The sequence below is a fragment of the Electrona antarctica genome (genome assembly GCF_951216825.1).
Source record: "Electrona antarctica genome assembly, chromosome: 11".
Classification (NCBI taxonomy): domain Eukaryota; kingdom Metazoa; phylum Chordata; class Actinopteri; order Myctophiformes; family Myctophidae; genus Electrona; species Electrona antarctica.
Genome location: NC_136792.1, coordinates 30,706,087 through 30,729,866, shown reverse-complemented (window position 1 = coordinate 30,729,866; position 23,780 = coordinate 30,706,087). Strand labels below are relative to the sequence as shown.

The 23,780-nt window shown below is 45.1% G+C and overlaps 1 protein-coding gene across 2 annotated transcripts in view; it reads left to right on the top strand.

Annotated features, from left to right (window-relative positions):
• The first annotated feature begins 380 nt into the window (after positions 1-380).
• The window catches only part of mecom (MDS1 and EVI1 complex locus), a 43,063-nt gene continuing 19,663 nt past the window's right edge, over positions 381-23,780 (top strand). The window contains exons 1-9 of one of the 2 annotated variants that reach the window (XM_079514223.1): positions 381-520; positions 2,175-2,309; positions 12,933-13,035; positions 13,280-13,390; positions 14,063-14,183; positions 14,704-14,851; positions 15,144-15,300; positions 20,622-22,008; positions 22,566-22,653. In XM_079514223.1, the coding sequence (XP_079370349.1) occupies positions 12,987-13,035; positions 13,280-13,390; positions 14,063-14,183; positions 14,704-14,851; positions 15,144-15,300; positions 20,622-22,008; positions 22,566-22,653 (2,061 nt within the window). In that variant the 5' untranslated portion in view covers positions 381-520; positions 2,175-2,309; positions 12,933-12,986. Of the gene's footprint in view, positions 521-2,174; positions 2,310-12,932; positions 13,036-13,279; positions 13,391-14,062; positions 14,184-14,703; positions 14,852-15,143; positions 15,325-20,621; positions 22,009-22,562; positions 22,654-23,780 lie in introns of both variants that reach the window. The other variant, XM_079514222.1, reaches the window with a different exon arrangement.

The following is a 23,780-nucleotide window of genomic DNA, read 5'->3' as shown; positions in this document are numbered from 1 at the left end:
CACCTGGGAACATGAGAGAGGGTGACAGACAGACAGACAGACAGACAGACAGAGAGGAGAGGAGAGTGGACGAGACGAGCTCCGCGACGCTCACACGGCTGCAAGTTGGAGCGACTTGATGTACCGAGGGATTTACTACTGAGCGGAGGAGCGGACGGTGTCTGTGTCTTCATGACAATTACCGACAGACAGACCCGAGACACGAGCGAGCGAAGCGTCCGGCAGCTAGAGGCTCCACACATGCACACCGGAGACGAGCGGAGAGCCTTTTGGTGTTTTTATTAACGGGGAAAACTATACGGGACATCATCACGCGTTTGGAGCAAAACGCCGGTGACGCGCTGTGATTTTATTATTTTCCATTCATTTTTTTAAATATGTTTGCTTTGTGGTTATTTTAACTTTCGACACAAGGCTGGAGTTTTTGATCACCACTTTTTGTTGTCGTTGGTTCTACAACGAATGCACGCAAACCACGAGGTTTTGTTGTTGCACTCTTGTGCTATAAAGAGTTCCCACGGTAAGATGAAAAAAAGACTCTAAATGTGTGTCTTTATTTGTTTTATCGAATTGACGTGTCTTATATTAAAAACAAAATTAAGTGCGCTGTTTTGTAAAGTCGCCACTCGCCAGTGTGTGTCATGTGTTCCGATGTAAACATGCATTAGACAGGGTTTTGTGCAGGCTAAATGGTAGATCTCGTATTATGCAAGACAAAGGGGTTTATCCAACCTAAATATTTATTCAGTCGGAGCTTATACAAAGACAGATTTGTGACCTTCAGCGATATTGCGTCTTGTAGGCTATCCCAACAATATACGCTGCTGTGTCTTCATAACCCTTATCGCTTACTGTTTCCTGCAATTGATTTATTTCCGAGGAAAGTTTACAATAGCTATATAATAAATATCAATATCAGAAACAATGTCAGCCTTGGAGAATTCGTTGGGAGAAATGCTTTATTTATGCTATAGAAGTCGCCGTCAATGAATAGGATATCATATTATTTGCATAATAATTCACTTCTTTGTATATATTGTTAGAGCTGGTTCTTTCTACTTTTTTTGCTGTGTTCACTCGGCTTCTTGCTGGATATTCATGGCGTTTGCACATTGTCATGCAACATTTGCTATGCAATAATATCATTTGTATATTTTTTAATAGGCCTACTGAGATTTGGACTAATTATTTAGATTAAGCAATTAGAAAATCAAAACATTTTGTTTTCTTTTTCTCTAAATTATATGATGTGGTAATATTTTCAGAAACTCAACGAATTCCATTAATTTTGTTGTTGTTTTATTTATTGTTTTGTTTTTAATTCAGGAAACAGAGGTTTTATTTTGGACCATTACATACATATATTTAATAGAATACTTGCACTCAGGGCACATTCATTCATTGATGACCAATATATTTATCTTAACCTTGTGTTATTGCAATACTATTATAAAGCTGTTATAACATATTTGTCCACTATTATAATACATACATGTATACATAATCAACACTTCTATCTGTTTTAAACGAAACAGATACAAATTTCAATCTGTTTTAATTTGATCTATTTGTTTTTCAAACAATTAACATTTTAGGAAGTCTTTGTGTTAATTAAGGTATGCATATGATGAGAGTTATCTGTCAACCACATGCATTTTGACACAATCTTATTGTTAAGCTTCTGATAAACTTAAATCTGCACGAACTGTAAGCATGTTTCATCTGAATTTAATGTGAATTTATATTGTGCTGAAAAGAAAAAAATACAAGAATGGTTATCTAAATTGTGTGCATCGTGCACATACACACGCGCGAGCGCACACACACACACACACACACACACACACACACACACACACACACACACACACACACACACACACACACACACACACACACACACACACACACACACACACACACACACCAGACGAACCCTAGCATTGCAGTGTTATTATTTCTCTGTGGGAGGTATAAATGCGGTCAGTCAGTGTTTACAGTATGTAGACACATCAACCTGTGCTGAAAGTCTGATACAGATCAAAGTATGATTCTCTTTCTCTTCCTTTTACTTCTTTCTGTCCCCCCCCCCTCTCTCTCTCTCTCTCTCTCTCTCTCTCTCTCTCTCTCTCTCTCTCTCTCTCCCCCCCCCCCCCCCCCCCCCCCTGGTGCAGATCTTGGATGGGTCTGGCCATGTAAAATTCTGCGTGGATGCCAGCAAGCCAGATATCGGAAGCTGGCTAAAGCATATCCAGTTTGCCCCTGTCGCCAGGCAGCATAACCTGACGGCGTGCCAGATCCATGAGCAGGTACGTTGGGAGGGGGCGGGGGAGAGTGCAGCCATAGCTGAATGGTAATAAGAGGGCCCGCCTGGGAAGCCAAAGGTCTCAGGTTCGATTCAAGGCCTCAGCGATGTGTCGAAGTGTACCTGAGCAAGGCACTTTAACAATCCGAGCACTACACCAGTGGCTGGTGAGAAGACACATTTCACATATTGTGCAAATTTACAGTGGCAATAATAATAATAATAATAATAATAAAACACCTCAAGGAGTGGGGACCAAATTATTATTATTAATAATTATTAATAGCTCTGTGTCTCTGGTGCAGGAGACCCGTGCAATGAGCCTGGCAGGTTAGCCTGCAGAAAGCAGAAACAGTAGTCAGTCAAACAACGTTTTGAAGAGTTTTGAAAAAAACTAAATAAAATCACCTGGAGGCGTGCTTGATGTTATCTTGTAAGTGGTGATCTGGTGGACCTTTCTTTGCTGTTCGCGTGTCTGGCGAGATAAATGAAGCGCACCTGTAGGTGCTTCAGATGTCTGAAACTGTATGCAGATGTAAATTGTTTTTGTTTCTTTTTTCCCCCTCCAGCCTATACACTGTAAAATCCAGAGTTTTCATTTAACTCAGAGATTGTACAAAAGGGACCAAGCGGACCTTTGCGGATGCGTAACTGTGATGTAAAGGTCCACTTGGTTCCATTTGTCCACTCTCAGAGTTACATTATAACCCAGGATTTTGACAGTGTATAAGGTCTGTTATACCAGAAGGCCTCCCTTGTTGATCACATGGACTGTCTGTCTGCGTGCTGTTGTGTTAAAAGATGTTATTGTGATCCAGAGTCAGATAGTCCCCTGTGCAACTGGCCCACCCTGCCTCCGGTTCACTCACTCACACACACACACACACACACACGCACACGCACACGCACACGCACACGCACACACACACACACACACACACACACACACACACACACACACACACACACACACACACACAGAAGGTTCCTCGTTATCTGCCGTGTTTTGTTTCTGTAATTGTGCGCTGGCTTCAGCCGTGTCGTGGGACCACAGTGCTGGATCACAGGCGGCCGCACCGCGCCAAGCCGGGCCTGATCGTTCTGCCCTCTTCACATCCACTGCTCGTCCAAGCTATAAACTCCCAGATATGCCAGGAATGCTGCAGTCCCCATTCTCCTCACCTGGAGATACAGGCAGAGATGTGTTGCCGTGCACATGGGGGCACGTTCACCTCCGTCATAGCGTGGTTAGATGCTCCTCCATGGGCTTAATAGACTACACACAGAAACACGCAGCGGGCATAGGGCAGAGGCAGGGGAGGGAGGAGAACCTTATTTGACATGTGTTGAGCATTCCATTATCGTATAGACCCCAGAGCACATTGGTAATCAGGTCATGTGTTTGTCATCGCTGCACTGTAAAATCCTAAGTGTTGAATTAACTCGGAGTCTGAGGAATTATGGACCTGTACGTCCTAAGTGTCGATTTAACTCAGAGTGTAAATAATCATGGACCTCTGCGGGTCAATTTGTACACTCTCAGAGTTAAATTGACACTGTAGAGTGTGCTTGCTGGTGGTCTGGTGTGTCTGTCTGGTGTTCTTCGTTGTGTAATTCCAGTCAAAATTATAATAGAAAAATAATTGTTGTTATTATTATTATTATTATTTTCAACTCCTTACATGTCTAGTGACACTCAAGTGCATTGTAGTGACCATTAAGGTTATTCTTATGCCTGTTGTGTACAGGTACATAAGAGTATGTGTTATTAATATTACACATTTGACCTATATCATTTTTTGTATTTAGTGTAGTCTTAAATTGTCAGGGTTTGACATTTTCAACCACTTTCAACCTGGTGTCCCTATATTGTCCTCTAGGAGGTGATTACAATCTATAAGCACACAACGTGTAATGTGATGCGTTATGATCTTGTAGATCGGCTATGTATGATCTTGTAGATCGGCTATGTATGATCTTGTAGATCGGCTATGTTCGCTGTGCGACAGCATCGTACAACGGAGTATAAATCAGTTAAGAGTGCACAAAGTCTGCACCGTCTTTATATACTGTAGTGAGTGGTAGGCTAAAGAGAGAGAGCTTTCAAATAGTACTTACGCATTACACACGCACGCACGCACACACACACACACACACACACACACACACACACACACACACACACACACACACACACACACACACACACACGTCACACACACACACACACACACACACACACACACACACACACACACACACACACACACACACACACACACACACACACACACACACACACACACACACACACACACACACACAGAGAGAGAGAGGGAAGAGGTTTCTCTGTGAGGTGTGACTTGCTGTCATCGCTGTGGTTCTGCTCGGGTGGCTGTGTAAGGCTCCTGCAGGTCACAGACATGGCTCTGATGAGGCGATTGTTAAGTATTACACTCTGTCACAACACAGCACAATGTGCCGTCTTTAAGCCTTCCGGACAACTACGGTGTGTTTTTGAAAAGCACACTGTAGCGCCTCACAATGCCTGTCTGTATGCGCGTCAGCCCCAAAGGCCTAAATAGGGTGGTCTTGCAAAGCCACTGTCAGTTGTTGTCAGAGCTGTGTGAGCCTGTGTGAATATATGTGCATACATGCATGTACTGTGTGTGTGTGTGTGTGTGTGTGTGTGTGTGTGTGTGTGTGTGTGTGTGTGTGTGTGTGTGTGTGTGTGTGTGTGTGTGTGTGTGTGTGTGTGTGTGTGTGTGTGTGTGTGTGTGTGTATAAGTCCGTCATGCGTTTCTTTGTATTGTAGTTTGTGTGTGTTTGTGTGCGTTTTTCATTATGATTCAGAACATGTGTAATAATGTATGTGCGTGCATCATTTGTGTGCGTGCGTGCGTGCGTGCGTGCGTGCGTGCGTGCGTGCGTGCGTGCGTGCGTGCGTGCGTGCGTGCGCGTATAATAAAAGTCTGCGTACGTGTAAAAATTGTGTGCACATTTTTCATTGTGGTTCAAATTTGTGTTTGTGCATGTTTGTGTGTATATATGCACAATATTAATAGTCGAAATCTGCAAATTAATTAGCAACTAAAGCTATATCAAATGAACTTAGTGGAGTAAAAAGTACATTTGATTCTCAGATGTCGTGGAAATACTCAAGTGAAGCAAAAAGTACAGTACTTGAGTAAATGTACTACTCCTACAGCATGCATGTCCTCTGCAGTGCTGTGTGAATTGTTCAGTGCGGTTCATGCTCCTCACTCTGAGCTGGAAATATACAGGGGGGGGGGGGAGGATAAAAGAATAAAATAAAATACCACTACCTGATTCCAACAGGTTTTTTTCTTTTCTCTTTTCTCTCTCTCTTTACTGCCGCAGAGAAGTGCTGAGTCGGAGCCCAGCCTGAAACCACATATTACGCACAAGCCACATTATACACACAACCAACGCACACAATCACCCGCGTTTCCACAGCACTGCCCGGGCGCCACCAGAGACGTATCTTACATAGTACTTACTAGCCCCCACGCACCCCCCCCCCTCTGCCCCCACCCCCTGCCCCCATATAAAAGAAAGAACACATTTGCGACGTGATTCTTTTTTGCATCACACGCTCAGCAGAGATGATGATTTGTCATCTGAGTTACGGCTATGTGGCCAACGGAATAGTGATTTCAGGCTGCAGTGTACACTCTGCAAAATCCTGGAGCGTTACAGTAGGCCTAATTTAGCTCTGATAGTGTAACAAAATGCTTCCATTTGGTTCCATTTTTGTTACACTATCAGAATGTACAGATGTTATAAATTACCACAGAGGACTTTTACTGTCTTGGTGCTTTGGCCACAGATTGCGCTGCAAAACCCCAGAGTGTTAATTAAAAAAATAAATAATGCTAAATGAAATGAACACTTGGGATCTTATTGTTGCAGTGTGGTCCCGCTGTTGAAAGGGGCGACTCAATCCCACATTGTGGAATAACCTGGCCTCCATCCTCTTATTCCTGACCCAGTTCTGTTTATCATAAAACTTTATGATGAATCTCTAGAGAGCGAAGGGAGGAGAGAGAGATGGACTATGGAGAGAGAGAGAGAGAGACAGAGAGAGAGAGAGAGAGAGGGAGAGAGAGAGAGAGAGAAAGACTGTAGCTTTACCTCGCCTGCAGGAACCTTTTTGGAGTCCAACTCTCTCTCTCTCTCTCTCTCTCTCTCTCTCTGAGTCTGAAGTTTACGACAGATGAGTGACTTACACTGTTCTGTCGTAATGTCCAAGTTGTGGGTTTGACTTAAATTTACGGGATCTCGGTTAAGGATCATTGTGGGTTCCTGGTTATGGATGGATTTCTTTTGTCTGTTAATGATACCATTCACAAAAGAGTAAAGACAATATTAAAACGCTATGAAACTCAATTAAGCTTTCAAACATAGCACAATTACTGATTTAATTCCAAGGTATACAGTTCCTCTATACGTCAAGATGTAGTTGGACATATGATATAGGGATATGCCAACTATGTTTTATTTTTTTATTTTTTTAATCCTTTTCTCTATTGCTTTAGGGAGATTTGATAGATTATGGCAGTGGTTCCCAAACCTTTTCATGTCAAGGACCCCTAAATTGACACTAATTAGCCTGCGGACCCCCATTTGAAAACATATGCAGGGACCCCCATAAGAGAAGGGTTTTTTCACAGCTTTAGCAGTGATTCTCAAGCCGTTTGATTTCAAGGACCCCAATTTGACACGCATTAGTCTACAGACCCCCATTTAATGGCATTTCTATATCTGGGACCCCAAATTTATATTGTGAAATCAATGTTAATTTAACTCTGAGAGTCTAGTGTACAAATGGAACCAAATGGACCTGTTAGGGTCCGTTTGGGTCCGTCCGTTTGGTAAACCACTGGTTTATGGGGCATAATGAAATGTAACGGGAAAGATGGATTGGGACAGAAGACATGTGATTATATTCCACTGTATAACAAGTACTTGGTGTTGTCCATGTCTGTGCAAAATTGAGGCCAAGTTTGTCCCTCCACAAAAACGTAATAAAATGTAAAATGTTGCTCTGTGGTCCAAAATACATAAAATATTCTTTATTTGACTGATTTTGATCCAGTGTTGAAACATCTAAGAAGTTATTCCGAGAAGAAATATCTCATTCTAAGTCTTCTTAATCATCGTGCTTATGTATATACACACTAACATTTATTTTCTTTTTTTTCTTTTGCTTCTTACATTTCTGGTATTACTGAGTGTCACACAATATAATTTTTCACTCACTGCCCGCTGCCCATTTTCAGTTGGCACTGTAGCATTTGGCCGCTCCAGGCATCCCTGGTATACTCGTTTGCCTGCTGAGGCACTGAGCAACCCCAGTCTGAGCATTATTTACCCCCAATAGATCCTCCCATGATCAGCATGCTTTGTCGTTAGGATAATTAGGGCAATTAGTAGTGAAATGCCTGTGTCGCGTTCCTCACCCTACTGAATCATTTAAAGGGAGAATGGATTAGAAGTCTAATTAATATCAGCCAACGAGGCCCTAAAGACTCTTTCATAAGACAGTGCAAAGGGATATGAGTGCTAATCTCATTAAGGCTATTGATTCTCACTCAGTATTGAGTGGGATGAAGTGACTGTGAGGAATATTAGCCACGAGTTGACAGTACGTTAAGCTCCCTGGTCCACACAGGAAACCACTACTCTGTTCCAGTCACTGATATATCGAACTGCACACACATGATCACATGTGGTTTGTTTGCTTCAGAGCATCACCTAAACAAGATTCTAATATTTGAAACTATAGGGACTGCATTTCCTTGAGCTTTAACTACTAAACTGAACTGAATTGAACTTTGCTGCTCTGTTTACCCATTCAATTAAATGCACTGGAGTCAGCTGTGACCTGGGCAACAGCAGTATAAAGACATAAGTGGAACAGCTACTACAAATGCTGCCGCTAAATGTTTTTGCATACAAGCCAACTGATGTTGACTGCCAAACACGTATACTGTATGGAGATTGAACCTGCTGGGTACAGTAGCAGTAGGTACGCCCAGCTCATATCATTAAACTATAAATTATAGTTAAAGAATGTTGCCTGTGCGCATTGTTCGTCATGCTGCTGTACTGTTACTACTTTGGTCAAGTAAAGTAGTATAACCAAAGCAATGTCAAGATCCGCTGTGGTTCTACTGAAAGATAAAGGTTCACACGGGGAGGCATTGCTACAGCATTGTGTGTGTGCGTGCGGGCATGTGTGCGGCACGCGCGTGCACGTACGTTTGTCCTATTTGGTGAGTGAGTGCAGGATTTGAGCAGTGTAGCGGCAGCAGTGACATAGGTGTGAACTGAGCGCTCTTGTCCAACTGGGTGGGTCCTGGGAAAAGGTGACTGTGTGTTTGCTCTGCTAATGACTAATGGTGTCAAGGAAACCAAGTACAGATCATAGCCTCCGGTCGTCTGGTGGTCATCATGACCTCTGACAGGGGGACGGGGCTGGCAGAGTCAGAAAAAGAGAAAGGACACAAATGAGGGAAGGAGAAAGTGAACTTTCCCCAAATTTTCCAAAATAGCTAGAATAGCCAGTCTACAAGCTCACAACGTGTGTTGTGAGCTTGTAAATTGTCCATCAACACCATCATACAAAAAAGTATAGATTGGTTATAGCTACATTGATGAATATACTACAGCACATGTAAAAAGAAAAAAACACCCACTTAGAATGTTATCAACCTATAATCACCAGCATGTTCTTATCAAGACCATTCAATGCAGCCAGTATGGATATTTCCACATACTGCCTCAAAGACAACTGAGAATGTAAAAGTATTGTATGCACTATGGAGGATGATTTCAACCATGTCTGCTCTGTATGTATGTACGTTGTATACAATATAACCCCTGGTCATAAAGAGAGGCGAGTGTGTGTGTCCTGACTGCCAATAAGGGTCAAGGCTTTGGCCATTTCACAAACACTGCTTGAGTAAACAGCACATTAATGTGAGCATTCAGATCCACAATGAAAAAAGTATATTTTGAATTTGAGCATAGTTTTGGGTGGGAAAAAATGCTGGACAGCTTGAACTGACATCTGACATTATCATTGAATTTGACACTTTCTATGTGCCTAGATGTGTAATGAGAATTATCTGCATATAATGAATGGCCTTCAAGGTGTGGTTGGCGCACACTAGTGTGAACTAAAAGATTAACATTATCTTATCTCACCATTATTTCTAGCCACTGTGTTCATGAGTGCATGTGCGTGCGTGCGTGCGTGCGTGCGTGCGTGCGTGCGTGCGTGCGTGCGTGCGTGCGTGCGGGCCTGCGTGCGTGCGTGCGTGCGTGCGTGCATGTGCGTGCATGCGTGCGCGTGCATGCGTGCATGGAGCGCATGCGTGCGTCATGCGTCGTGCATGGAGTGGGTGTGTGCATGTGCATACCCAAGGTTCAGACAGACTGAACAGAACACACCTTGGTTAAAGCAAACAGTGTGTCCTGTGTTCAGGGGTGTGTTGCAGTCTGTTTGTTTGTGTGTGTTTTCGCTGTTTATCTGCGGTGGCCCGCAGGGAAGGGGTGGTACTGTTGGGAAATCCCCTCCATTGCACTTGTGCCTCTGTGCCTGCCTGCCCGCCTGCCTGCCAGATTCTGCTTGGTTTCAATGAGAGCAGTGAGAGTCATTCAAGATGACTCTTGAGACCACTGCCACATTCAGCTCCTGCACCGGCCACATTTCAGCAGTGGTGGAAGAAGTGCAGATTTTCTTTACTTATAAGTAAGAGTAGCAATACCACAATGTAGAAATACTACATAATAAGGCTTACATTTGACATGAGTAAACGTACAAACATATCGAGCCATTCAAGATGACTCTTGAGACCACTTCCATATTCATATCCCACATTGCTCACATTTGGGGGAGTGCAGATTTGTAAAAGTGGAATCACAGAAGACATTTTCAATGCACTTAATGCACTGCTAAAGTGAAACATTTGTGACATTCTAAGTTGCACATATCTTCTCATGAACTAGCGCTCTCGTATTTCTAAACGAAGGGCTGTAGAGTGTACATAATTCTTTACGACCCGTGGCCGCATGCAGTCCACTGCTCACCGGCCGTGGCCTGGTAGCTTTCCAGTGAGCTCCCCTCCTCAAAGCCTGGATGATTCCCTCATGGCTGACTCCCTCCCGGCCGACCTACATATCTGTTTGAACGGACTTTGATTATGTCAAACTCACAATATTATTGTGGCCTTGCTAAGGCTAACCGCTGCAGTTATTGGCAGAACGTGTTTTTGTATTTTGTGCGTGCGTGTGTGTTTGCAAGCGCGCGTGAGTGAGTGTATATGTGTGTACTGGACTACTGTCTGGTATACGTGTAAGTGCCAAATTTCTCCAAGTATTGTAGAATTTGAGAAAGTGCATGACCCAAGCGTGTAACTAAGTATAAGTCCGGCTTTAGGCTTAGGGTTAAAAATGCACACACAAAAATGGTTAAAATGGCATTTATGTAATCTCCGTCCTAAAATGCTGATGTCCTCACAAGTATAATACCAACATGCGTGTGTGTACGTACGTGCGTGTGTGCGTGCGTGCGTGCATACGTGCGTGCGTGCGTGCGTGCGTGCGTGCGTGCGTGCGTGCGTAAGTGCGTGCGTGCGTAAGTGCGTGCGTAAGTGTGTATGTGTGGTGTGTATTGTGTAAGATGGTGTGGTGTGTAAGATCGAGTATAAAGTTGGTACTTGGTACCTAGGGGGACTGTGTTCTCACTTCTCAGGGACTTTCAGTTCCTCACATTCTGTGTTGGAACAATGGAAGCATAGCAGTGCTGTTTCTGACCAGAGATTCCATCAGCCACCGCTCCACTAGCGGGCCAGGTTGGAGCAACTCCACGCTCAAAGCACTATTGTTTTTTATAGAAGTTATAGACCAGACCATAAATCATCCTTTTTTTGGCAATGACTGAGCAAATAAGAATTTGTCTGAATTTGTCCCCCTCCCCAAGGGACACTTGGGTGGGTCAGAAGGGCCACAAACATAATGGAGAATAGACTGTCTCTGTATTAGTCTGTATTATGTTATTTGTAAAAACAACGATATGGACACTGGTGATAGAATAATAGAAGAATGGCTACTGTGATCAGACGCTGTGATCTTTATTATGAATATGATATTAATCATGGGCGTCTCCGGGGAGGGATGATGCAACAAGCCAATGGCTGCCTCCTGGAGCGCTGTTCCATATGACCTGTCGCTTCCCAGAAGTGCCTCTTCCCCTCCCTAATATATTTCTAATAAACTCCCGCATCATTACTGTCAGAGTGGCGCGACAGCGGAAGCTAATTTGTTAAATCTCCGAGGCGTGCCAAAAATAACGTAATCTCCTGTGTGATTGTCTCAGAGAAAGACCATTGTCCTGCGCATGGGAAGAGAGATACATTCTCAGGGTCTCCACTGATTCACAAAAATCCCACCATGTCAGGTCCCCCATGCTCATAATGTACACACAAACATGCACATGCACATTCACATTCACACGCACATTCACATGTACATTCACACGCACGCACGCACGCACGCACGCACGCACGCACGCACGCACGCACGCACGCACGCACGCACTTTTTCCCTCTTTTAGTTTTTTGCACACACTAGTTTGACTACTTGAGTGGTTAATGAGTGTAACATTTGACCTGTAAGGATCCAGGGTCAGATGATTAACACTACAGATTTGACTGTGTACCATATCATGGCCATAGGAATGCTGGGGTCATGTGGAGTTGTGCTTTAGACTTTAGAGCATGGGTCTTCAACAGGGGATCCGGAACCCCAAGGGGGTCCTCAGAGTTACTACAGGGGGGCTGCTAAATCCTTTTTTATTATTATTATTATTATTATTATTATTTTACATTAACCATTTCAACCCTAGCATCTCTATTCTCGGGGAAACATTAGCCTGAAAAAACATTAGAAAAAACCCTGCTTTAGGGCCTTATTATTACCAAAAAGTATCGTAGTGACAGTGGGTTTATTGACTCCACATTGGGTCATATCGGTGCTGCATGGTATAACATGAAAGCAGTTCCACCAGTGCTATTACTGTAACACAGCATGTCACCATGTCACTGGTAGTAACACAAACCCAGTCCACCAGTCTATTTACCCAGCATGTCACCATGTCACTGGTAGTAACACAAACCCAGTCTACCAGTCTATTTACCCAGTATGTCACCATGTTAGACAACAATCTGCACATATTACAGTGGCAGCCTCTTCCTTCCTCCTGCATAGAACATCCTGTGTGTGCGTGCGTGCGTGCGTGCGTGCGTGCGTGCGTGCGTGCGTGCGTGCGTGCGTGCGTGCCTGCGTGCGTGCGTGCGTGCGTGCGTGCGTGCGTGCGTGTTGTTAAGGCAGAGTTTGTTTACTGAACCATTCAGGTTCAAAGAGAACGACCTTGTATGAGCTTGTAGATCGTCTATTTCCACTATTCGTCGTACAACAATGTGTAAGCTGTAAAGTCCAGTATGTCCATGCTGTGATATATTTTGTACTCAGTGTCCAGACATACAGTAGCCTATACAGTACATTAATGTGTGCGTGTGTTTGCATTGATGTTTTTCAGATCTTCTACAGAGTCACCAGAGAGATTTGTCCCGGCGAGGAGCTGCTGCTGTTCATGAAGGCTGAGGAGTATTCATGTGACAACATGGCCCCCGATATCCACGGTCTGCACCTCACACTCACTTTGAGTGTTAAATTTATAAATGTAACAATTGACCTGTAACTATTGAACTCACTCACTCACTCACTCACTCACTCACTCACTCACTCACTCACTCACTCACTCACTCACTCACTCACTCACTCACTCACTCACTCACTCACTCACTCACTCACTCACTCACTCACTCACTCACTCACTCACCCACCTTGTTCCATGTTAACATTGCGTTTGTCATCCCCATGCAGAGGAGAGACAGTACCATTGTGAGGACTGTGACGAGAACTTTGAGTCTCACACACAGCTGTTGGACCACCAGAAGCAGCCATGTGGGATGCCCTCCTCCTTCCTCAATACAGGTATATTTGGTGACTTCATGGACTTTCCGCTAGCTCCAAACTTTGGCCAAATGTTTTATTTGTGTGTAAGGACTAAATGAATGTTACACAGTATGACATTAACCTTAGCCATATTAAAATGCTATTCTCATTCAGGGGTCTTCAATAGGGGGTGCATACGTTGGTTAGACATACCAACAGTCCGACATTAGTCCGACAGCACTGTCGCTCGTGAGGTTACATTTAGGGTAGTGGTGTCGGACTAATGTCTGTTAGTACATCAGACCAAACACATGCACCCCTTCAATAGGGGGTCCAGGACCACTATGGGGTCCTCAGAGTAACTACAGGGGGTCTGCTGAATCATTGTCTGATGGGGAACATGCGCCGAAAATAGCATATCTACAAAATGTAGATCAGCTGTTTAGAGAGTTAGAGGGGGAAAAGAACATACCAAGTACGGAGCCAACAGTCAAGTTGACTAAATGAAAATACACATTAAAATGAAGCTAACATATGAATAGAAAATATCATGTGTGTGTGTCAAAGAAGTCTATGAAGTCTATGTGCGGGGTCCCTGCTTCATCTCTGTCTCCGTTTGGCCTGAAAAACGTTGAAGACCCCTGTTCTGGTTTATTAGAAATGTGAGCAATGTGAATGAGAGTCTTGTCTTGTCTTGTCTTGTCCACCCAGAAGGGGACAGTGACTTGGACCTGGAGGCTCAGGAGGCTCAGGAACCACAGGACCTCCACTTGTCCCATGAAGGTCCCCAGGAGTGTAAGGAGTGTGACCAGGTCTTCCCTGATATCCAGAGGTAAGAAGACACTGCCTGTGTTTACATGCACACTGCAACCCAGATTCCTGCTAGTAATCAGGTTATATAATTCCACTGAAGCATGAATAGCATTTGTGTGATTACAGAAATAACTCAAGTTTACTCTAAATGTGTGTCCGGTGAAGTCGTTACTTTGTCTTACTGTACCACTACATGTTCACTAATGGGTGTGAGATCACAGTGTATTATGTTGCATTTCCACCGCATGGTACCAGTTTAACTTGACTCTACTCGCGTCTGGTACCAGCTCTTCCTTTTCCACTTTTCTTTCAGTTATTTCAGTTATTATCTTTATTTATTTTTCCAGTGTAGCCGGCCATCATGTTTCCATCACATGAAACTGCTGTGATGCAGTCAGTGATGATTCTAGTGACGATTCTCTCTTAACCACAGTGTGTGTGTGTGTGTGTGTGTGTGTGTGTGTGTGTGTGTGTGTGTGTGTGTGTGTGTGTGTGTGTGTGTGTGTGTGTGTGTGTGTGTGTGTGTGTGTGTGTGGCAGCCTGGAGGCCCATGCTCTGACCCACTCTGAGGAGAGGGAGTATAAGTGTGACCAGTGTCCCAAGGCTTTCAACTGGAAGTCCAACCTGATCAGACATCAGATGTCCCATGACAGCGGCAAGCACTACGAATGTGAAAACTGCTCAAAGGTACAGTGATGACTATTGGTAGTGTGTGTGTGTGTGTGTGTGTGTGTGTGTGTGTGTGTGTGTGTGTGTGTGTGTGTGTGTGTGTGTGTGTGTGTGTGTGTGTGTGTGTGTGTGTGTGTGTGTGTGTGTGTGTGTGTCTGTGTGTGTGCGTGTGCGTGCGCGCGTGTGTGTGTGCATGTGTGCGTGCGTGCGTGCAATATGCATATTATTATTATTATTGTTATTCCATCCATGGCAGTCTATAGTGTGCGGATAGTAACTCTGTGTGATTGGGTGTGGTTCCCTCTCCCAGCAGGTGTTCACAGACCCCAGTAACCTACAGAGGCACATCCGCTCGCAGCACGTCGGGGCGCGGGCCCACGCCTGTCCCGACTGCGGCAAGACGTTCGCCACGTCTTCGGGCCTCAAGCAGCACAAGCACATCCACAGCAGTGTCAAGCCCTTCATATGTAAGTCTCTCAGACCCTACCTATGTAAGTCTGCACGCTTCCTCCACATCTTCTTGTAGACCAGGGGATATTATGCTATATCAGGCCTGGGACCTTTAAGACACAGTGGAATCCTCAGAGTTAAAGGAGTGTAACTGATATTCTTTATTTTATTTTATTTTTGTGAAAAATCTATTATTATTGCACTGCTAGAGTGTTTGTTCAGAAAGACTCCACAGAGATTCTTGATTTGTTGAATCCCTTCATTCATTGCATTTAGTTTAACCCTGTATATCCTGTAGGAGTGCTCTCTTCTCCTGAATTGATAAAATTGGTATCCCCAACAACGAAAATGTGTTTATTAAAGAGCTGAAGAGACCAGTAGACCATTTTTACTGAACAAACAGTCTGTTACAATGTTTGATAATGTAATATAGAGCTATTAAACACTTACATAGACAAAAAAAATATATATCACTTACGCCACCTTTAAATGCACACTGAGGATTTTACTGTGTACAGTAGTGTCAACAGGAACCCAGGCCGTTTAAAATGTAGCCTTTGTATGGGTGCTACTGTCCTTAAAGGGACACATCATGGACCCATTTTGGGTCTGGACCCATAACAGAAGAACTCTAGGTTCTTATAGGCTATTAGAAGATATCTCACATTTTATTTGTCATTTGTCATTGTGACATGTTTCCTTCAGATCTTCTCAATGTCTTCAACCGATTGAACAGTTGTATTGATCATTTTAGATTTGTGCATTTGACATTTTGTCATTTTTACAACTGTGTAATTATCATTAATACTAACTATATTGTTTTACACATTTATCAGATTTCCCCACTTGTAATGAATGCACTTGTGGATTGCTATTGATGGAGTAAAATGCCATGTTCATTATGTGAAGAAAAAAAACCTAATAATTCACAGTTCATTCCACAGCATGCTTATATAAGTCATTTAACAATTGATTTGTTTCACAGGAGTTACAGAGGTACACAATAAAATCCTCAGTGTTCATTTATCCATTTGTAGTGTGTACAGTGTACATTTACGGGTACATTTGGTTACAAGTGTACTCTGTCAGAGTAAAGGTATTTATGTCATGTGTCACCGAGGCTGTGACTAATAAACAATATGGAAATCACTGGCCATGCAGTATTTTGCATCAACATTATGTAGTTGATGCTTTTATTCATCAACCTCGTTCTGATTAAAAAGCTGCATCGCTTTATTGCAGTGGAAAATTCACAAACAGTGACACAATGACACAAACAGCACAGTTTGGAAAAGATATATTTACTGGTAGAATTCTTGCAAGGAAAAAAAGCCTCCAGTGTTTGATGAGGACACGTGATTTTTATTTATTATTATTATTATTATTATTATTATTATTATTATTATTATTATTATTATTATTATTATTATTATAGATCTGTTTAGAATGTCTCTGTTTCTCTGTTGAAAGCTGAGCATCAAATGCCCGCTACTCAGCAGCGGGAACAGAGTGGCATTCCGACGCACCGCCATTCTACGTGGCTTCCACGTGAGCTTAGGTTTAGGGTTGTAGGGTTAGGGACAGGGTTAGCATTGAGCGGCGGAATGGCCCTCAGCAGCAACACTTTGACACAATGCTGATGTTGTGATGAGTAGCATTTAACGGCCGGGGGTGGTCACCAGAAATACATGATCTTGAGCTTGTAGATCTGCTAATTCTGGTGAAGACATTTGGTGTATAAGGAAACAAGAGCAGAGCAACTCAGGTCATTAAGAATAGAGGGTTTAGTAGTTTCAAGTGGTTGCAGCTATAGGGACATAATACAACTCTGTCCTCTGCAGACACAACCATCTCCTTCTGACCTTTCACACTCTCACCACCCTCACACTGCAGCTCATATCCCCTAAACTAAAGCCTCCTGACCTTCACCCTTTGACCTCTCCCTCTCTCTCTCTCTCTCTCTGGCACTCACCAAACTCTGTATCTATTGCTCTCTCTCTCTTTCTTTCACACGCACGCACGCACGCACGCACGCTCGCTCGCTCGCACGCACGCACGCACGCACGCACGCACGCACGCACGCACGCACGCACGCACGCACGCACGCACGCACGCACGCACGCACACATACACACATTATGTATGCCCTCTGACTATCCCTCTCTCTCTCTCACTCTCATTATCACTCTCTCTCTCTCTCTCCCTCCCCTCTCTCTCTCTCCTTCTTCCTCCCCTCTTTCTCTCCCTATGTCTCTCTCTCTCTCTCTCCCTATCCCTCTCTCTCTCCCTCTTCCACCCCTCTCTCTCCCCCTCCTCCTCGTGCACCATTCCAGACAAATAGCAACCACATGTACAGCCCTCTCTCTCCACCATGCTCCCTCTGAATTGAAGTCCATTTGCTGTAATCAGCAGAAAATATGCAGGTTAAAAAACAACTAATGGCCGTGTAAAAAAGACAGCCTCAGACCTGACAGCTGCCTGCAGAGCATGTGTGTGTCCGACATGTTTGTGTGTGTGTGTGTGTTTGTGTGCGTACGTGTGTGTGTTTGTGTGCGTGCGTGTGTGTGTGTGTGTTTGTGTGCGTGCGTGTGTGTGTTTGTGAGCTCTGTATCGTAAGGCTGTGTGTGTATGAGGATGTTTGGGTGCCAGTTTGCGTGTTTGTGGGTACGTGTGCGTTGACTGCTTGTCTGTGTGTTCGCATGAACGCAGGTGTGTGTGCATCCATCTGTCTGCGTTCGTGCATGCATGTGTGCGTGCGTGCGTGCGTGCGTGCGTGCGTGCGTGCGTGCGTGCGTGCGTGTGTGTGTGTGTGTGTGTGCGGGCGTGCACGTGCGTGCGAGTGTGTGTTTTCCTCAGAGTTATAGAGCTTCTCGTGGTTGTAAATGTGAGGCACTCAGGCCTGCTGGGTCATTAATTCAGACACTCGTCTCGGGGCTGGCCCGCTGCTCTCCTCTCAAGAATGTGTTTATAATATTTAGTTTCAGTTTATGGAGAGCTGACAAAACACACGTGTGTAGTGGATCAGTTCCCTCACACCCCGTGTGTCCTGTGTGTGTGTGTGTGTGTGTTGTTAGTGTGTAAACGTCATGAGTTTGTGATTTACACTATAGTGGGTTCCTTCTCCCTATTAGCTCACTGAGACAGAGATGATATACCTCGTAACAACATGCACGGGAAAGGACACACACACACACACACACACACACACACGCGCGCGCACACACGCGCACACACGCGCACACACACACACACACACACACACACACACACACACACACACACACACACACACACACACACACACACACACACACACACACACACACACACACACACCATTAAACAGAAAAACACATTCCTGTACACACGAGTGAGAGAAAAAGAAAGATTGCAACATGTGTGCACACATGTGCCCCCCCCCCCCCCCCACACACACACACTGTATGTATGTATGTATGTATGTATGTATGTATGTATGTATGTATGTATGTATGTATGTATGTATGTATGTATGTATGTATGTATGTATGTATGTACACACTAGGTAAACGTGGGAAAATAGGGAAGATTAGAGAGGAAGGAACACATACAAATGCATAAACAGTGGCGCCAGATGTAAAAGATCACAAAGAACTGCTATAGAACCAAACCCATTGGCGCACCCATGATGGGAGATCATATTTACAGTCTATTAATGGTCATAATGCCAGACAATCTAGTTTTATTCCCTAGGAACAGACAGATAACTCATTTACACACACAAAGGGACTGGACTGTGGGAAGATGGCTTGTAGCAAGGCGACAGGGACACAGCTCTGCGGACAAGGTGAAGGGGGACAGTAGAGGTCACGAGGGCCTGTGGGGGGTGGAGGGGGGCGGGGGGTGGGGGGCGATCAGTGAGGACGTGAGACCTGTCCCTGGGAACCGGACCTGCAGGATAGGATTCATTCATGTCCACTTCCTTCACAAGCTTAAAATAGAGCCATTGTGCAGTGTGTGTGTGTGTGTGTGTGTGTGTGTGTGTGTGTGTGTGTGTGTGTGTGTGTGTGTGTGTGTGTGTGTGTGTGTGTGTGTGTGTGTGTGTGTGTGTGTGTGTGTGTGTGTGTGTGTGTGTGTGTGCGTGCGTGGCACTGCGTGCGTGAATGTGCATATGTGCACATACAACCATCTCTCTGTGAAAGCTATGAATGTGCTTCTGTTTGTGTATTTGTGTATGTGTATCTGTGTCTCTGTGTATTATGTGAATGCTCTGTGAATGTGTCTGCAACGTGTACATGTGTGCGTGCATGCGTGTGTGTGTATACCGTGTACGTGTGCGTGTGTGTGTGTGTGTTTGGGTGTCTGTGTGATTGTTTATGGATTCCATGGGACTGGCCCTGGGAGGACAATGGAGCTGAGATGCCTAGGCTAGGTAGTTTGATGTGCAGGTGATGGGTGGCAGGGACTGACTCACGCTATGAGACAAACAACCCGCCCTCCCCCCACCCCCCCTCGACAATCCCAGGATCTGGAGACTCATCTCCCACTTACTTCATAGGAAAACTATTGTCAGAGCATTGATGGGAAGAACACAACTATACAAGCGTAGCGTACATCATGCATTTTGTATTTCTGTCTTAAAGCACAATGCTTAGATTGATCTACCATTGGAACATGTTCACACCATCATGCTCTTGTGTGAGTCAAAATGCCGGCTGGGTCCAATCCGGCCTGCAAGACTGTGTATATGTTCACAGCCATTTATTATGGATCTGTATAGCAGTCACTCTGTCACTGCTGCAGTATGTCTCCCTGTCTGTAGTCTGCTGCTTACATCTTGTTGTATATAAGGAAAGAATAGACAGTAGTTACTGTAACCATCCATTGTGCTTAGCTGGTCAATCCTCCGGTCTGTTCAGGCACCAACAAGGCTGGAGACCTATTATGTGTTTAACAATGTGCATACTGTAATGTTATCATGCAAGGCCACTTCAAACGTGTTTTTCACGATAGTGTTCAAACAAATAAATAAATCAACACTGAGGATTTTACTGTATATTTGAGACGTTATGGTAAATTCCCTGACTTGTGAATATGATTAATGGAATGTGATGGAGTGTGTGTGTGTGTGTGTGTGTGTGTGTGTGTGTGTTTGTGTACGTGCGTGCGTGCGTGCGTGTGCATGCGTGCCTGCTTGTGCCTGCTTGTGTGCGTGTGTGTGTGTGTGTGTGCGCATGTGTGTGTGTGTGTGTGTGTGTGTGTGTGTGTGCGACTGTGCGTGTGTGTGTGTGTGTGTGTGTGTGTGTGTGCTGAGTTGTGCACTGATGCGTTGCGTGTCTGTCTTCCTGTCTCCCTGCAGGCGAGGTATGCCACAAGTCCTACACCCAGTTCTCCAACTTGTGCCGTCATAAGCGTATGCACGCGGACTGCCGCACGCAGATCAAGTGCAAGGACTGTGGGCAGATGTTCAGCACCACCTCCTCCCTGAACAAGCATCGGCGCTTTTGTGAAGGGAAGAACCATTTCACGGCCGGGGGGCTGTTTGCCCACGGCATGCCTCTGCCTGGGGTCCCGGGCATGGACAAAGCAGCTCTGGGGGCCATGGGCCACAGCAGCATCGGCCTAGCCGACTACTTTGGGGCCAACCGCCATCATCCCGGGCTGACCTTCCCCGCAGCCCCGGCATTTCCCTTCAGCTTCCCCGGCCTGTTCCCCTCGGGAATGTACCACCGGCCGCCCCTCATCCCGGCCTCCCCAATCCGGCGGCCGGGACCCGGCTTGATCGGCATGCCCGGCACCGAGCTGAGCAAGAGTCCCCTGCTCCCTCCCAGCCCCGGGGCCCTGGAGGCCCGGGAACTCCTCAAGTCGCTTCGCAAGGAGAACGGTTCACCCGGAAGCCAGCTGCTGGGGGCAGAGCTTTTGAACCAGGGCTCCTCATCTGCCACAAAGCAGCAGAACAAGCTGAGTGACCAGTCAGAGAGCAGTGACCTAGACGACGTCAGCACGCCCAGTGGCAGTGACCTGGAGAGCACGTCAGGCTCCGAGTTGGAGAGCGACATGGACAGTGAGCGAGAGCGAGGGGCCGCCAGGGAAAATGGCAAAGGCCCCAAGAGGAAGACCACAGAAGGAGGCTCCCAGAGCCCAAACCTCACCGACAGTAGCACTCCGAAGGACTTCCCCAGACCCACCCTCTTCCCACCCTTACTGGACGAGCACACAGCCGTGTCAGGGGCTGTCAATGACTCTATCAAGGCCATCGCCTCCATTGCTGAGAAGTACTTTGGCTCCACTGGGCTGGCCGGCCTGCAGGACAAGAAGGTCACGCCTTTGCCGTACCCTTCCATGTTTCCGCTGCCTTTCTTCCCAGCCTTCTCCCCTCCTGTCTATCCTTTCCCAGACAGGGACCTCAGACATCCAGCCCTGAAGGCGGAGGCACAGTCACCGCCGCACAACACCAAGAAGACCCAGGCCCGAACGTCGTCCGAGTCCCCCTTCGACCTCACGACCAAGCGCAAGGAGGAGAAGCCCGTCCCCCTCGCCGCCCCCGTAAAGCCGGAGCCCTCCTCCCATTCCACCAATCAGGACCAGCCACTAGACCTGAGCATGGGCGCCAGGGGGCGTGGCCGTGCCACGAGAGGGGACGAGACAAAGAACAGGGAGGAGAAGGCACTGGCGGACGTCCCCAAAGCCGACGCCTCTCTACAGCACGCCAGGCCAACACCTTTCTTCATGGACCCCATCTACAGGTACTGTGCCCTCCATTACTTATGTTCATGTTTCACAGTGTGGCGTAAGCAACGCGTTGTGAGCTCGTAGATCTGATATTCTTTTAAGTATAAAATAGGGTGGTTGCATTCAACTGAACATCATTTAAATAGTGACATCACGTCGGTGTACTCTTTGGCCTGCAGAGTACACCGACGTGATGTCACTGATCACATGACCCCAAGTTCTAGACCTCCGGTTCTAGGCTAAACTGAAGGGAGGGGGACCTTTTATTATTTCTACACAACTCTAAGGTATATTAATGGCATAGTTCAATGTTGAAAATGAGTGGTATTCCCCTTTAATAGCAACAGCAGAGTTGTACTGGAAGTATTTGAAACGTAGTTTGATTGTAAATAGTAAATACTGGAAAACGATCAAATAAAATGTGTTTTTCTTCCCCCACCCGAAGCAGTAATGATTAATGTAGTAGAATATATTAGTGTCCAATCCCATAATCACAAAATGACACACTGACACTGGTAAAGTCACATTTGGTGTTGCATGTTTAAAGCTGATACAATTCTAATATTAGCAGGGTTGAGAAGAGGAAGATGAATGATCCGTTCGAGGCGCTGAAAGACAAATACATGCGACCAGCTCCAGGCTTTCTCTTCCATCCTCAGGTAGGTTCTGTGAGTCCATGTGCAACCACTTCCATGATCTAGATGAGGGATATATCCTCCCCATTATTAATGCTAGATTTCAGGTTATGTACACACAGTAAAATCTGGATGTTCAAAACCATTTAGACCTGAGGCGATTCTAAAAATGACTTCTAGATCCTGAAAAGAAAAAAGAAAAGAACTACCCCAATAGGGGTTCCCGTCTTGAAAGGTTAAAACCCCAAAATGGGTTCCTGTCCTAAATGGGTTAACCACATTGACCTAGCTATTGAAAATTCTCAAACAAATAGTCTTGCCCGGGTACACACCACTCCACTGCATGAGTAGACTGGTTCTCTGCTCTGCAGGCAATTGTGCTGACGAGGAATAATATTAACGTAGTTGTTGTGGGAATTATCGTTCTTTTCAGTACAGAATCATTCGGCACAGTTCACTAAAACAAGTTTCATTCAAATGGTTGGTCCAGCAGTTGGTTCAGTACTTGGTTGGAGCTCTGCCTGCGCTGCGTCGTCACTCACTGGACTGAAACCCAGTCTCTTCCGTAACATTTTAGTCTATTTGTTGATGAAATTGTCAAATAGCTTATTTTTCATTTAGTTTTTATTTAGTTTTCGTCAGTGAAAAAAGGTAGTTGACTAACATTTTTAGTTTTTTCTGAACATCCCCTCAGGCCCTCAGGCTATAGGATCTAAACATTTGGCACACGCTCAAAATATATTTCAATAATGTAAACATGTTTACATTATTGCAATATGCGTCATATTTCAATAATGTAAACATGTTTACAGACTGAAGCTTCAGTCTGATAAGACTGAATGAATGAACACTGGATTCTACTGTGTCTGTGTACCTTCCATACCCTTACGACTTACGTTAACCATCATCCTGCTTTTTACATTTTAGCAACCTATTGTTTCATGGTAACCTGAATTTTGTGTCACGTAATGAACACCATATGACCAGGTTGGCATGTGACCTGACCGGTAATTCTTAGGCATATATCAGTTATCATATGTTTTGGTTTGTCCGTGTGTCATTCATTCCACACTGGGCTGCAGCAACCGGTGCTGTCCAAGATTTTCACAGATTTGTCATTGTACTTTCTAAATTGACCGGGATCTTGCAGA